A 16507-nucleotide genomic window follows, 5' to 3' on the forward strand; every position below is an offset into this window, starting at 1 on the left:
CGATCGTCCCCTTTTCTCCCTCAACCCCCGTTTCTTTCTTTTAATACCTTTATTTGCTCGGGCTGAGGGCTGCAGGACGGCATCCCAAAGGAGTCGAGAAGCCGTTTTCCATCGGGTAACCAATAGTTCGTCGCTTCTGTGTTGTCCCTATTTTGCGCCTCCGCGTTTGATCAATTATTTGCATTTTGTCATCTTTTATTTTTACATTCTATTTTTTAATGCCTCTCTTCTTTCGATCCACCTACTACTGTTGATTTAATACCTTGTGTTCAAGCGACTTTTTGCATCATGTTGTCCCGAGTGGCTCGTCAGAAAAATGCCCTCTTCCATCTCCGGAAGGCCAATGCCCATCGGGCATTGGGCGCATCTTCAATGCTGCGCCTACACTCCAGCTCGGCTCGGATGAGCCCAGTCTTAGCTTCAAAAAACATGACACCAGAAAACCGGAGTTCCTCTTTCCAATCCCAGCGCCATCTCGCTACCGCCGCCGATCCATCCGTCCTCAACCAATCATCCTATATGTCCATCGATGAAGCATCCTTGCCGCAATCTTTAGATCAATCAAATCATCAAGAAACGACGACCTTCTTCAACCAGGATCCTTTTGATCTTTCGTCCTTGGTTGTCATCAATGAAACACCCCAGACCCACCTGAAAACCTTCCGCAAAATCAGAGGCATTGGTGGCGATCCGGAGGAGATGATGGCAAACTTTGATATGTCGCTCAAGGTCGGCCGGTTCGATCGAGCTGCGGCTTTGATCAGCCGCCTGGGGTCCGTTTATTCACGCGACTCTCCCGAATGGGTGGCTTTGCATAATCGGTACCTGAAGGATATGGTCTCGCATATGATCGCCTCGCGACAAGATGACATGATATGGCCGGTGCAAAAATGGTTCGAGGTTGACATGCCTGCCGGGCGTGTGCAGCCCAATGCTACCACTTTCGCTACTATGATTCGTATGGCATTGCGTATGCTCCACGGATCCAAGCGAGATAGAACGGTTCGTCGTTATTGGGAACTTGCCAAAAAGGTGGATCTTCATGAGGATCTTCTAGCTGAGGAAGTCTTAACCGACTTGGATTTGGGTGAATTGTCCAAGGTTCGTATCTGCTCTACCCAGGATCCCCTTTCGGGCTTTGAAACTGACTTGCGTGCTGTTAGATCTGCTCCAATGATTTGGGTCATGCCAAATTTGATTTCAGAGAGTTCGAAACCCCCAAACTCGATATGCGCCCCGAAAACCTCGATCAAGTTGCGGAAGTGCTGGCTGCTGAGCAGAAGGGTCTTGGTTTATCGTCCCTGAAGGAATCACTTGCCTTGTTTGCGGATAAATATCATATTTCTTTGCCTGAAGACTTCGAAGGCACCGAAGAACAAAAGAAGCTTCTATACGATCAACTTCGGCAACGACAGGTTGAGACCGATACCATCAGATCAGCCCACGATCGCTGGAAAGTCGAGTTTGAACAAATGACAAAAGCTGGAGTGGACGTGATGAGCAGTAAGAAGCGCATCAACAATTTCATGAGCCAATGGCACAAAGATCTCGTGACCAGAATTAATGAGGAAAAGCGACTCGCTGTCGAAGAACAAGGGCAGCCGATCCGAACAGCCGAACAAAAGGCCCGTTGCGAGTATGCGGTGTTTCTTAGCGCTCTCGAGACCGATCGTCTCGCCGCAATCACCATGCTTGGAGCGATTGGTTCATTCGTTCGCGTGGGAATGGACCTGGGAATCAAGCTCTCTGCTATTGCGTCGACCATCGGCCGAGATGTTCAGGATGAGCTAGTCGCAATTGCATGCTTGAAGAAGGCTGAAGCTCAGGACTCTCGACGCGTTAAAATGCTAAAACAGCTTCTCGTCGATCGCAAGGGAAAAGATGGGCGAGCTCAGTGGAAGCGTCTGTCTGAGGGCATGCAAACGGAGAACGTTGAATTGAACTGGAGCCCACGTGTTCAAGTTAGACTTGGTGCAGTGTTGACAAGCTTTTTGTTTGATGTTGCCAAGGTTCCCGTTCTGAGCAAGAACGAAGCCACTGGTGAAACGACGAAGACGTTTCAACCGGCATTCCAGCACGCTTATCAGATTACGTTTGGTAAACGCCTGGGTCTTCTTAACCTACACCCGGAAATTATCAAAATTGTCAAAGCGGAGCCGTCAGCTGATCTGCTTGGGCGGCATCTTCCTATGATCTGCCCACCGAGACCTTGGCAGGGACCAAGAGATGGAGGCTATCTTATCTACCAAAGTAATATTGTTCGCACCACCCCAGGCGAGGGTCTGCAGCCAATGTATGTCAAGGCTGCTCTGAAGAATGATGGCCTCAAGGAAGTTCGACGCGGCCTTGACGTTCTCGGCGCCACCCCCTGGGTCATCAATCGAGACGTGTTCGACGTCATGCTCGAAGCTTGGAACTCTGGCGAGGAAGTCGCAAATCTGTCACCGCTTAACGCAGACATCCAAGCTCCCCCAAAACCAGATCCGAAGGCTGACTTGAAAGAAGAGAAAGAGTGGCAAAACATGATGCGTGATGTGGAGAACAAGCGGGCTGCGCTTCACTCACAGCGATGCTTCCAGAACTTCCAGATGGAAGTCGCACGTGCTTTCCGCAATGAGACCTTTTACCTCCCTCACAACATGGATTTCCGTGGAAGAGCTTATCCACTGCCCCCCTACCTCAACCAGATGGGAGCTGACAATTCCCGAGGTCTGCTTCTTTTCAGCGAAGCAAAGCCACTAGGTGTCAGCGGTATGCGTTGGTTGAAAATCCATCTGGCAGGTTTGGCTGGATTCGATAAAGCGAGCATGGCCGAGCGTGAGCAGTTTGCCGATGACCACCTCGACGACATTCTCGACTCTGCCAATAAGGGCCTTCACGGAAAGCGATGGTGGTTGGAGGCTGAAGACCCTTGGCAATGCTTGGCAGCTTGCTGCGAACTTCGTAACGCTCTTCTCCATCCTAACCCACTCGAATACCCATCCCGTCTGCCAATCCACCAGGATGGTTCTTGCAATGGTTTGCAACACTACGCCGCCCTTGGTGGTGACAGTATTGGTGCTCAGCAGGTCAATCTCGAGCCTTCCGATAGGCCGTCCGACGTCTACACTGGTGTCTCAGAGTATGTGAAGAAGTCCGTGGCGGAGGACGCTGCTCGCGGTAACCAGCTAGCCATTACTCTTGATGGGAAGATAACGCGCAAGATTGTCAAGCAGACAGTCATGACTAATGTATACGGTGTGACCTTTATGGGTGCAATGAGACAAGTCCGCAAGCAGCTCAATGATCACTATCCAGATCTCACCGGCGATGAAAAGAAGCAGGGATCTCTATACATTGCACGCAAAATCTTCCAGGCTCTGTCAACCATGTTCAATGGAGCTTCTGATATTCAACACTGGCTAGGAGATTGTGCCAATCGTATTACTCAATCTGTATCCCCGGAGGATGTCGAAGAGCTTGCGAAGGAAGCATTGTTACCCGGCGCGTCTGCTGACGATGAGGGGAAAGGCAGCCAGAAAGTTGATCCGAGCAAGAAGTTCAAGTCCACTGTCATTTGGACCACGCCGCTTGGCCTTCCTGTTGTTCAACCTTATCGTACACGAAAGGCGAAGCGTATTTCGACTACCCTGCAAGACCTGAGCGTCGTTGAGTACAATGCTGAAGACGTGGTCTCAAGACGCAAGCAACTCCAAGCTTTCCCCCCGAACTTCATTCACTCTCTTGATGCCACTCACATGATGCTGTCCGCTAATGCATGCGAGCGGGCTGGTCTTACCTTTTCTGCCGTCCACGATTCCTTCTGGTCCCACGCCAGCGACGTGGACAGTATGAATCGCATCCTCCGAGACGCCTTTGTCCACATGCACCAGGATGATGTTATTGGGCGACTATATGCAGAGTTCAACGTCCGATATGGCAAGCACCTTTACTTGGCCAAGGTCGAGAAAACTTCTGCCGTCGGAAAGGCCATTCTTCGTCATCGCACCCCGACTAAGATTAAAAACTTGAGATTCCTCGAGCTTATGGAAGAAAACCGACGACAAAAACTGTTGCGATCAGACGACCCTGATGAGCAAGCAGAAGGTCGTGCTATGGTGACCGCAGCCAGTATCTTTGAGTCGATGGGCGGCAACGACAATGACCTGGTTGGTACTGCCAGCCTGGGAGCTTCAGACATTGGCGTCGTTCCGGACGATCTGGAGGCCGCTGAGCGACGACCCGACGCTAGCATTGACATGAACGACCCGGCCATCGGAAGCCTGTTTAATGACTTCGATCACCCCCAGAAGGAGTCTCAGAACTACAATGAGATCACCGACGTCGATGGAAGCAACCTAGAGTACGTTTCTCGGCGGTCAAAAGGCCCCACCACTGTGTGGATGTGGTTGCCCCTTCGGTTCCGCGATGTTCCTGCTAAAGGCACTTGGGATATCACGCGGATTCGCAAGAGTGAATATTTCTTCTCCTGAAACCAAAATTATTTCTTCTGCTTGGAGTTTTTGGGGACGCATATGGTTGGTGTTGTATAATATTTTGGATTGTTTGTTTCAATTTCGCATGTCGGTTTCCCCGATTGTACATTTACGTCTACCATAGACGGCCATCTCTGCATATAAATACTGCATATACTGCATCATACATGACAAATACCCATTTTTCGATTCTGAAAACTTAATGTAAGACTGTATGTTCATGTGGTTTGTTAGGAACTTGAATGTGTTAGGAATCGTTTAATCTCGTACAGTACATAGCACATGTATGATCCCTATTAATAGAATCTTGATAGGTTTCCAAGACCGCCAGCTCATTCCCCTCAATCCCGGGTTATACACGACAACATGGCGTTTCAATCCTCCGCTGGTCACGAAACTCTTCCTGGGGTCATCAGCTACTCTGCGAGATAGATAACTCGTATAGACGATAATATAAGTTGGTTATGCGAGTCCTGGCAGTCCGCCAGGAATTCCCACGCATTTCATAGTCTAATGGAAGAAAGAGCAGAGAGGTTCATCTTGTCTCTGCAGACCGATCTTCCAACCTCGCCGGATTGAACCATCCCTGAGAATACTGCTCGACTCTTTCAAGAAAACTGGGTCTCACTTGGTACCGGCTTAGGATGTTTGGGCAACAGCTTTCTTTTCAGTGTCAGAACGTTCAGTATGGAGAGGCGCAGCAAGGGTCTTCCCAAGATCAGCGTGTTCACTGAATCCCAGTCGATCCTTTTCTTTAGCAAACAGACGATCCTCCTTGACAATTCAATCCTCTGTTGAGTGTCTGGGGACAGGCAAGGCGGCTGGGAGCACATCGAACAACACTGTCAATGTCTCATGAGGTTCATGCCCAATTGCTGGAAAAGGCTTCACTATCCCGCACAGTGTCAGAACTCTACCTGCTCAATTCCGCAATAATCAGCCCCCTGACTTATCTTGATCATCGTGTTTAACATTGCTCAACTGCTTGTTGAGGCATTGCAATCGGGTTCCTCGCCTGAAAATAAATCACCTGAACAGCTTGATTTTGACTGTTGAGCTTCTCAGGAGGGTGTGACTACCAACTCGTCTCCATCACTCCTGAACTTGTTCCATCAAACTCCGTAGTGGCCATCAAGGTTGATGAGAAGTAAAGAATAATTGGATTCCAAGGTTCTTGAGAGTCATCAAGCGGGAAGGAGTGACAGCTGACGTTTGTTGGGAGTTATGTACATCCAGATCCAAAAGAGAAGGAAATTGGAGCCAACCATCTTCAAATGATGGTAGTTTGGGGGACAGGAAACATCAGAAAGAAGAATGAGAGAAGGGTTTATAAGAAGAAGGTCGATGAAGTTGTGAACTTCTTTAGTAAAATATTATAATGGCTGGCTAGCTGGAAAGGTACCAGCATTCACAGAAAGCGAAGTCTTTACAGGCTCTGATACATGCAGTATTGAAAGGGGCAAGAGGCTTTGGGATATGGTGATAAGGTGACCCTTTCCTCTCCTTAGCAGGACAAGCTTTTGCTCTATTTCTTTCTTCCACACTGCAAATGATGTTTCTTCCCTGAGTGAGCGATGGACTGTCGATAGAAAGGAAGAGAGAAAGTTAATCAACACAGCGAAATGTTGAGAGATCCCGGAGGGAATGAGGGCAGTGTGGGAACCGATAGCATTGGGGTGTGACCTCAACTCTGACAAGATTAGGTATAGTGCAAGTGGTTTGGTCCCGACATCGGTCTAGAGATTAACTTCTTAATTGCGCATTTGAGACTTTGGTTTTCCCCGCATCCAACAACCTTGGAATGTCTCCGCCAACCCTAATCTTTGTCCATGGTGCATGGCATTCACCCAAATGCTGGGAAAAAGTGATTCCCAAACTAGAACAAAAAGGCTACCGCTGCCATGCCCCGCATCTGGAGATGTGTGCCACGGGCACTGAGAAACCAGCCGACTCACTCCGCGGCAGCGTCAACCAAATCCAAGACATCATCTCCTCAGAAATATCCACCGGAAATGATGTCCTGATTGTCGCCCACTCCATGGGCGGCCGTCCAGGCTGCGCTGCAGTTGAAGGATTCACACAGAAAAACCCCTCCCGGCTGAGCCTCAATTCCGGGAAAGTCATAGGCATTTTGCAGATTAGCGGTTTCTTCCCCATTGAAATCTCGGAACTTGTCAAAATCGACTTTGGGACTCCATTTTTTAGTCGGGGAGGGGTGTGGATTACTGTGGATCTAGCAGACCCTGTGGATCTTTTTTATGGCGATCTCTCTTTGCAGGAGGCGCGGCTTTGGGAGAGCAGAATTTTGAAATTGTCTGCTGCTTGTAATGATGATTGGACCTTGTATTCTGGGTGGAAGGATGTTCCAGTTTGGTATCTTGTTTGTACTCAAGATAAGGCGATTCTTCCACAGGCTCAGGAGGATATGATTGCAATTGTGCGTGGAGCTGGTGCTAATGTTACGACGAGACAGTTGGATTCGTCTCATAGTCCGTTTCTGAGTCTGGTTGATGAGACCGTTGATTTCATTCTTGAGGCTGTGGTTAGCCTTATCGTCTTATGAGAATAGGACTCGTATACTATTTGATTGCAATCTAGGATACACACTTCCCCTCCCTTTTTTTCCTGTTGTTCTAACGACGTGACCTAACAAAACTCCGATAATAACCGCTTCTTGAAGATCATATCTAGGGGTGGGCAGGTCATAGTAAAGGTGTCTTTGGCACCTCTCTCATACCTCTCGTTACTTCCTCCAGGAGCAAACTCGAGATCAAACTCGCTCGCCACACGCTGTAAAGCCATACGTAGTTGCACCATTGCCAGCTGTTTCCCTATACAACTGTAATGGCCTTGATATGGTCGGTTAGTATGTTTTAGTACAATGGAAATGGTTTGTGTAATCCATACCTATGCTAAAAGGGAAGAAGGCACGTTCATCTTTATGCAGATGCTTCCCCTCTTCCATCCATCTCTCTGGCAGAAACTCCAGCGCTCGAGCAAAATTGCGCTCATCTCGCTGAACCACATGTTGGGGGACGATGAGGATGACGTTACCTGGGATGTAAACTTCGTCGATGGTCAGGCCTTCAGGCGGGGTGACCCTGTTCAATCCACCAGGGACAACGGGTTTAAGGCGAAGGGTCTCGTGTATGATGGCATCAATGTAAGGAATTTGTGATGCATCCTCTCCCTTTAATTTCGCCTTGTCTACCTCCTGCTGTAGTCTTTTGTATATTTTGGGATGAGATGAAAGATAGTAGACGGCATTTGCCAATGTTGCTCCACTTGTATCGCTAGAACAGTGACTTAGTAATGAATAAATTTACGAAAAAACAAATTACACACCTTCCAGCAATGATTGCCAGCCTTCCTTCATCGTGGAATGCAAAATCAGTCGGCGGGGCGCATGGGTCATGTTCATCCTTTGCTTTGACTAGCCAAGAAACGATATCCGTTGGCTTTTCTTTGTTGTCTCGACGCCATTCCTATTTTGAATTAGAAACTTGTCAAATATTGAAGGGCATACTCGTACGTCTCGTCTTTCATTCATCTGCGAAGCTGAGTACTCCTCGAAAATCTTGAGCGGTGTCTTCAACCCGGGAATAGAGCCCAGAACATACATAATCCAAGGCACGGGGCTCAAGATTGCAAGCATGTCCATCTGAGAATGCATGGCGGCAATCGCAGAGTGCTCGGCAGAGTCATCTAGCTGTTTGTAATCTTTACTGAAAGCAACCAATCCCATGACATCAAATGTGTAAAGAAGAGACCACTTAGTGATGTCCAGAGGCTTGCCTTCATGTTGACTTAATCTCTTCATCAATAAGTCTGTTTTGCTTTCGATCCGGGGGATATAATCCGCCACAGCTAGAGGTACCATCAAGTTAGTCTCCGGTAAAAGTGGATAACTTGTAACATTGCTTTACCTTTCATTCCCAGTCCTTTCTCCCAAACCTTACGACGTTTGCGATGGATATCATGGTCCCGAACATTTAAGGTAGAGACGAGATCTGGATTCCCACTGACGATGCTATACCACGAGCTCTTTGAACATTTGGACTGCGGACCATGAACTGCAAGTACAGCGGAAGCCCGGTTAATCGACAAATGCCGAGGCCCTAAAAAATCATTAGTGGTTATCAATAAGATCGCCCACAAACTAACACATACCGGTTCGGACGAAGTCGCCATACTGATTGTGCAATTTCTCCAACTCCTGGTGGTACTTCGAGCCAGACTTTTGAACATCAGGCACGACTGCAAAGCGACTTATTTTTGCCCCGAATGGACCCGGAAAATGTCGCAGACGATGGAATAACAAACGATAGACAACCATGCTGGTACCTAGCGCTCCTAGAAATGAAGCGCCCGCCAAGGAGGCTTTCAAAATAGCGACTTGAACAGTCATATCGAAAGCCTTCACAAAAGCTGTGACTAGCCAGGCCCAGAAAAATGCAAAAAGGCCGAAGAAATAGAGAATGGACGTGTCAATCTCGAAAGGTAAAATTCCGACATGGAATAAAACTCCCAACGAGGAAAATGTCACAGCAATATGTGCTGGGTCTGGTACCCAGCTGGATAAGACAAACTCCATTTTCAGTGGATTGATGGACTGGGAAACGCGTCTGTATACACCGGAATGCTTGGACGTTTTCTAGGTGCATGTCTTGCGCAGGGGACGGAACAGTATAAACTGCGCCGGCCCTGGCGATCTGAGCCACATTCCCCTCGTCATTAGCTCCACACATAAACCGCCTCGAGGCCAAGTGTTCGCGCAGGATTAATTGCAGTATACAAGGTTCTTTTTTACCAGTCCATCGCAGTGCTAGCCAGGTAAAGCAACGTGGGGGCGAAAGTGAGTATTCATTCTGATTGGATATAAAAATACATGATAGAAGCTTGGGAGCCAATAGTATTGATGAGATGTTGCTGCGGTGTCACCCTGTGCCGTCTGGAGCAGGGATTGTACATACGCGTGTAGTGTTGGCTGTCTCTCAAAGTGGGGTATTCCTGACACTAAGAATTGGCCCCCAACTAAGTTGAAACATTGCTGGTCATAAGCCCTGGGAAAAGGATTGGCGGTGGCGCATGAATGTGTGTGCGAGTGTCCTCAGCGTCATAGCAGGTGAAAAGACCAAGTCGTAGGTGCTATTTCGCAAGTCGATTCTAGTAGAAAATGTTCACATTTGAGCCGGGGCCAAGCATAGACTGGGGCAAGTGGGAATGGGAAAAGGGGGCCAGGAATCAGTCCTTTTGGCCTATCAAGTTAGAGATTAGCATTTGTTCTTTTCATTCGACCACTAAGGCGAGTCTTTGTTTTGGTCACTTGACAGGCGATTCTCAGGGTTGGGAATTGCTGACTGGTTATCCGAACGCTTGCGTGTGCCATCTTAATAACTATTTCCGGCCAACATGTCTTTTTGAGTCGGGTTGCTATATATTCTGAGATTCTGTGCCAACAAATAGATGTGCTGGAGCTTTTACCTCCAGAATGGTGGGCAAAGTGGGATGCGAAAGAAAAATTCTTTGCTAATCTTATTGAGTCAAAGGAGGGCCAAGAAGCTCGGCTGCCCTTACGATAACAAATCTGCAGGGACATGGAGGCTATGCAGAGCTTTCGCGGTAAATACTGTCCTGTTGAAATGGAACAGGATGAGATAACGGTCTTGGTGATTATGCTTCAGCCTATGCTTGTCTACAGATCTGAGCTTCGGGCCACGGCTTCAAAAGTACTATAATAAGACAGGATGGTGCGTTGGGGGTCGCCCAGCTTCGAGGTTAGAGGCAAGGGGTAGGAGGCAAGGGGTTAGAGTACTTTTGCAACCTGATGATGTTCATGATCCATATAAAAAAAGAAAGGTCCTTTTCAACTCTCCAGGTATGAATTATTAATCGAATACATACTATTAGTCTCAACTCCTTTCATTGACTATGCTCTGCTATAGTAATAGAGGCGCGGGCATGCCCAGGTAGTTTAAACTTTGACAAAGTCAATTCCCCTGGCTAGCCAACATCCGATCTTGAAGCCAACGATAGCACCGCTTTCATCACGGTGAAAAACCATGGTCCAGTCACCCGGCGCTGGTGAATCCAAGCCCCGGGGGCAGCAAAGTGCCCAAACATCATCACCAAGATATTTCATGGCAGTTGCGGTTCCCTGGCCAAGATAACCATCAAATGCTCCATATAACATGCCTGCTTCACCAACACAGTGGAACACAGAATCGACTTCCGCACACTTATAATCGCCTTGAAGCGAGTTGTCTTTGAGTATAGTATCACGCGGGACAAGGCGTCGAGCCACCAGCTTTCTGTTCTCTGTAACGCGATGCATGTACAAAACGTCCTTTTCGATATTTGCGAATACTCCAGGAGCTTCACCATGAGTGGGATCGGTCAGTTTGATGGTTTCTGGGTCAGTCTCGTAGGAGACAATGAGCTCCCCGATGGATGGTCCGTTGCGAACAGTAATGGACAATTGAGTTTCCTCGTCAAGGAAGCTGCCAACCCAAGCATTATCGGCTTCCACAGGAGCAAAAATTGGCTTGGGCTTATCCAAAACAGCGCGCATGATATCCTCAACGGCGGCTGATGCGTCTGCCTCGTGGTTAAACATAACCACAACTGATAGGCGCTCGTTCAAAGCATGACGTCGATGAATTCGGTAGCCACGAAGCGCACCGCCATGGCCCAATGTATCGACGCCATCAAAGTTGACATGAATCAGTCCGTAGTGATAACTGGCTCGTGCACCGTCGGAAAATGTGGTGCCCTGCGCGACTTTATGGTACCAACTTTCCGAGTCGGCAAATAAGCGATCCAGATGCTTCTCCCAGGCAACCATGTCCGTCAGTGATGCCGTCAATCCCGCATCACCAGACCATTCCATCCGATTTACAGCTGGGACAAAGCCTATCTGTTCTGTCCCCTCGTAGCCGAGACATGGCGGCGGGAGATTAGCATTGTCCGGGCAGAGGAACGCAGTTTCCATCCCCGCCGGCTTGAGAATCCGCTCAGAAAGCAACTTTCCAAGTGACTCTCCAGTAACGTGCTCAATGACGCGGGCAACTATATAGAAATTGACATTGCAGTAAGAATACTCCGTGCCAGGCTTGAAGTGGAAGGACTTGGTCCGATCCACCATTGGCGGACAATCCCGTTCTACCAGGAACTCGTCCTCTGGCTTGGTACCCCAAAGGGCAGTCATGGCCCAGTAATCCCGCAGACCGGATTGCATATCGCACAGGTTTTGGAGGGTCAGACCGCTATCCTGAGTCAACTCCGGACGAAGCAATTCTCGAAACTTCGCCTGAAACTGGGCCTGAATGTCCCCTTTGGCGACCATGGCAGGTGTCGGGCTGCGTTGGAGATCAATAAGCAAGGCGCAAACGAATTGCTTCGTGATAGAGCAGATTGGAATCCGGATTTCAGGGGTGAGAGGAATGCGCTGGTCGACGTCGGCATAACCCCATACGCGTTGCCCGATCAGCTCGCCATCCTTGAGGACTGCAGCTACGCCACCTGGTCCACGATATTTCAGTGGAATAGCGTCGAGAATTTCCTGGATGTTTTGCTTGGCCATGTTTATTTTCAAGTTGAGTGTGGTGAAAAGGTGATGTCTTGGCTTATCTTTTACTCCGCTTTTTATCGCGACTGCGGGGCTTACCATGCCACCAGATTGACAGTCATATTCTCACACCATCTCACACTCAACAACCTTGGAATGACTTTGTTGAAAGTGCTGGTGCTTCAATGTCGCACATGCTAAGTGGTGAGAGTTGCGAACAGTCGGTGACACAATTCTGATGATTCATGAAATTCAGCTAATCCTTTCTCAGAGACAAGTGTGCCATCAGATTCCACTCGTAGGCGTAATGCCGCAATAACTGAAGAGCCATTGAGGATCGCTTGACTGGAAGACAAAATGGGGAGCCTATTGTCTATACAATCTATAAGAACTCGTGGCCTAAGGCAGAAAGATCCACTAAGTGTTGCACAGCTATACGATCGAAAGCCTTCCTGGAATCCAGCCAGTCTATCTAGATTAAATTCTATATCTACCCCTCTATTACTTAGGTACACCCAGGACCTTTTGGGCATCCGTTAGAAACCCGGAGCCCCGTTTCTTTTCTTTTCTTTCTATTCCGCTACATATGAATCTGGACAACGATTTGACCATTCAATGAATCCGGTAGAAAAGGAAGTAGAATACTAGGTAAGATGCTATGTAGGATACTGAGTAGGAGGCTAAATAAGAAACTAAGTAGAAGACTTGGTGGGAGACTGAGTAGGAGACGAAGTAAGAGACCAAGTCGGAGATCTAGTTTAAGGAAAGCCTCTAGTAATAGAACAAAGCCTAGTTAGTAATATTCTTGGTTATTGTGCTTAGTCATATGTTGATGCCTGAGATCCAGGCAACAACTCGACTACGTTTAGTGAACGTAATTTTTCCCCGTCGATTCCAAGGTGTAGCTGGAACTGCAAGGTCTATCTAATTCATTCGAAATAGTCCGCACTCCTACACGAATAATTGTTTTACACTCTTTCATGAGCACTTAAGTAATGGAATGGAAGCCTTTTCAAGCCCCGTGGAATGGTCTATTCCATGACCTCAGTTGACCAAATAGATCGGCTCCGTGATTCGGTAAAATATTCCAGTATTCCTGAAGAGTAAGGTAGTATGCAAGCGATCATGCACCACTTTAACCGACGGGAGAATAGGAAGTTAAAGAAGTTCGTTACTGTTTGACTTCACCACGTGCCTTCCCCGCCTCCCCAGATTTTCAGGATTTTCCCCTCGTTCACGGAGGTATTTCCCCTCCCTTTTGATCGCGAAGGGTCCTCTCCACTGCGCTATCCTCTCCACTGGCGCTTTCGGCATTCGGTTCGGGTGAAAAGAGCGTCTCCACTTGGCCCAGCCGCAATGTCACTTGACTCTTGACGCTCTTTTCTTTATACGTATTTTGTTTCGTCCGAAGCCCTGCGTATTGGTCAGGGATCCGAGGTCTCGTCGTGACCGGCCCGCTTGATGTCGCCCGAAAATCTAACCTTCACAGAGAATGTCGACAACCTCCCTCCAACCGTTTGCCGACTTCTATTCCCCCTTCTCCTCTAGATCGCAACCTGCTCGAATGGCTCAGTCTCAAACCCCCGGATTGGACACACTCGCAGAAGGGTCGCAGTATGCGCTAGAGCAACTGCAGCTCGCGCGACAGGCTGGCCCATCGACCAATCTCCCGACCGATTCTGAGCGCAACCACCTTGATGTAGATCCGGCGCAATCACCACCTCCGTCCTACAATGAACACAATGGGTCTCTGTCTGGTGGGAGGATTGCCTCGCAGCAGCGAGACATGCTGGCCGAAGCTCGGTCGGCAATTCGCAAGAGTTCATCGGCCACGCCGGTACGCCGGCGAATTAGTCGCGCTTGCGACCAATGTAACCAGTTGCGTACCAAATGCGATGGACAACAGCCCTGTTCACATTGCACCGGTAGACCTTTCCTTCTAGCGTACCGATGTCATATTGGATTACTGACAATCCCTAGAATTTGGATTAAGCTGCGAGTATGCACGAGAACGCAAAAAGCGGGGGAAAGCGTCGAAAAAGGACCTTGCAGTGGCCGCTGCCAATGGCGAAAAACCCATCGCAGATAGCATAACTGGACAAGAAAATTCTCCACCTTCTCAGTCACCCCACGATAATAATGTTTCCTACAACTCGACTTTCAACGTCGCTGCCGCTCGCACACTGCCAAAGTCAACGCAATCACATTTGCGCAACCCCAGCATTACGGGGATGGACAGGATGCAGCAGAACCCACACGCTCCACCGGTACATGCGGAGCCCTTAGGGACGAATATGGACGGAATGTCGTTGAATTATGGGAATGTGACCGAATCAAATCGCCCTCCAATGTCTGTCTCTGATCTTCGATCATTGCAGATGATGCAGCACTCCAACGGACATCCTCGGTCGCCATCCGCAATGTTGCATCATGGATTTGGATCGGGATACGATGCTTCGTATCCGGTGATGAGCAACCATGAGCCCAATCCGTCCATTAACCAATTTCGCATGGGTGCTTCTACAGAAAATCCATCCGCTTCATTCCTGGGGTTCACCCCACCAGCACAATCTCCTAGCTGGCTTCCTCTCCCATCACCATCTCCAGCCAATTTTCCGTCCTTTAGCATCGCTCCGTTTCCAGCCTCATTAAGATACCCCGTTTTGCAACCCGTTCTTCCTCACATCGCCTCCATCATTCCCCAATCTCTCGCTTGCGACCTTTTGGATGTTTACTTTACAAGCTCATTCTCATCGCATCTGTCACCATTGTCGCCGTACGTTGTTGGTTTTGTTTTCCGCAAGCAGTCTTTTCTCCATCCAACAAAACCAAGGGTCTGCAGCCCGGGTCTTCTAGCTAGCATGCTCTGGGTAGCAGCACAAACGAGCGAGGCGGCCTTTTTGACTTCCCCTCCGTCAGCTCGAGGGCGTGTCTGTCAAAAACTACTCGAATTGTCTGTTGGCCTGCTACGACCCCTGATCCATGGACCAGCTACTGGCGAAGCATCTCCAAATTATGCTGCGAACATGGTCATAAATGGGGTGGCTCTTGGGGGATTCGGTGTCTCCATGGACCAGCTTGGGGCGCAAAGTAGTGCGACCTGCGCTGTGGATGATGTAGCTACCTATGTCCATCTGGCCACTGTGGTTTCAGCCAGTGAGTATAAAGCAGCCAGCATGCGTTGGTGGACTGCGGCGTGGTCTCTGGCGCGGGAGCTCAAACTTGGCCGGGAATTGCCACCCAATGCTGCAACCCGCCAGGATGACTTGGAGGGGGAGCCGGAACTAGATTTGAATGGCAACAAAAGGCAATCAGCATCCCTTCACAACTCTTTGGGCCATGGTCCTGGAAGCTCCGCGGTGAATCTCACGGAGGAAGAGCGCGAAGAACGTCGACGCATCTGGTGGTTGTTATACGTTATGGATCGTCACTTGTCGCTTTGCTATAACCGTCCCCTAACTCTCTTGGACAAGGAGTGCGAAGGCTTACTACAACCCATGAACGATGATCTCTGGCAGGCTGGTGATTTCTCAGCGGCAAGTTACCGACGAGCTGGCCCGGCATTTGAGTGTACAAGCCATAGCATGTTTGGTTACTTTCTACCCCTGATGAGCATCCTAGGCGAAATCGTGGATTTGCATCATGCTCGAAACCACCCCCGGTTTGGGATTCATTTTCGCAACAGTGGGGAATGGGAGAGCCAAGCCCTGGAGATCACCCGACAATTGGATGTGTATGCCCGGAGTCTAAAGGAGTTTGAGGCTCGATATACCAGCTCAATCGCCCTGGCAAATGGAGACAACGATATAGCTATGGAGGGAGGGAATCCGAATCACCTCAGTCCATCTGGTCGCTCAAGTAGCACTGTTGGATCATTCAACGAGTCTGTTGTTCACACGAAAATGGTTGTTGCCTATGGCACCCACATCATGCATGTCCTTCACATATTAGTGGCGGACAAGTGGGATCCAATCAATCTCCTGGATGATAATGATCTTTGGATATCCTCCGACTCGTTTATTTCTACCATGGGCCATGCCGTCAGTGCTGCTGAGGCAGCCTCTGATATCCTGGAGTATGATCCTGACTTGAGCTTTATGCCATTCTTCTTTGGCATATATCTATTGCAGGGCAGTTTCCTTCTGCTCTTGACAGCGGATAAGCTGGCGGCCAGTGCTAGTCCCAGTGTTGTCAGGGCTTGTGAGACAATCGTACGCGCACATGAGGCTTGCGTTGTCACTTTAAATACTGAGTATCAGGTGCGTTTTTCTTGTTCCGTCGAAAGCTCCATGAAATTGTGCTAACTTTTACATGAAGAGAACCTTCCGCAAAGTTATGCGTTCAGCTCTCGCCCAGGTCCGCGGTCGTGTCCCCGAGGACTCTGGTGAGCAACAACAACGGAGACGTGAAGTACTGGCGCTATATCGCTGGAGTGGGGACGGCAGTGGTCTTGCTCTCTGAACCA

General features: G+C 48.9%; 5 protein-coding genes across 5 annotated transcripts; 3 read left to right on the plus strand and 2 right to left on the minus strand.

Annotated features, from left to right (window-relative positions):
* Positions 1–288: 288 nt before the first annotated feature.
* On the plus strand, positions 289–4472 carry N7520_011451 (DNA-directed RNA polymerase; the record flags this gene model as incomplete). Its single annotated transcript, XM_057145384.1, has 2 exons — positions 289–1101; positions 1164–4472. The coding sequence occupies 2 exons, from the start codon at positions 289–291 to the stop codon at positions 4470–4472; spliced, it is 4122 nt and encodes a 1373-aa protein (XP_056991138.1).
* A 1804-nt stretch (positions 4473–6276) lies between these two features.
* N7520_011452 (alpha/beta hydrolase) lies at positions 6277–7038 on the plus strand (the record flags this gene model as incomplete). Its single annotated transcript, XM_057145385.1, has 1 exon — positions 6277–7038. One exon carries the CDS (start codon positions 6277–6279, stop codon positions 7036–7038), a length of 762 nt encoding a protein of 253 aa, XP_056991139.1.
* Positions 7039–7121: 83 nt separating this feature from the next.
* Positions 7122–9069, minus strand: N7520_011453 (cytochrome P450; the record flags this gene model as incomplete). Its single annotated transcript, XM_057145386.1, has 7 exons — positions 7122–7324; positions 7383–7768; positions 7821–7960; positions 8008–8342; positions 8402–8593; positions 8646–8732; positions 8799–9069. The coding sequence occupies 7 exons, from the start codon at positions 9067–9069 to the stop codon at positions 7122–7124; spliced, it is 1614 nt and encodes a 537-aa protein (XP_056991140.1).
* A 1380-nt stretch (positions 9070–10449) lies between these two features.
* N7520_011454 (beta-lactamase/transpeptidase-like protein) lies at positions 10450–12057 on the minus strand (the record flags this gene model as incomplete). The annotated part of the gene is made up of 1 exon (XM_057145387.1): positions 10450–12057. The coding sequence occupies one exon, from the start codon at positions 12055–12057 to the stop codon at positions 10450–10452; it is 1608 nt and encodes a 535-aa protein (XP_056991141.1).
* Positions 12058–13534: 1477 nt separating this feature from the next.
* On the plus strand, positions 13535–16503 carry xlnR (putative C6 transcription factor; the record flags this gene model as incomplete). The annotated part of the gene is made up of 3 exons (XM_057145388.1): positions 13535–13967; positions 14023–16301; positions 16360–16503. The coding sequence occupies 3 exons, from the start codon at positions 13535–13537 to the stop codon at positions 16501–16503; spliced, it is 2856 nt and encodes a 951-aa protein (XP_056991142.1).
* Between the last annotated feature and the right edge of the window lie 4 nt (positions 16504–16507).

This window comes from Penicillium odoratum (genome assembly GCF_028828045.1).
Source record: "Penicillium odoratum strain IBT 22623 chromosome Unknown utg000008l_segment0_segment0, whole genome shotgun sequence".
Lineage (NCBI taxonomy): Eukaryota > Fungi > Ascomycota > Eurotiomycetes > Eurotiales > Aspergillaceae > Penicillium > Penicillium odoratum.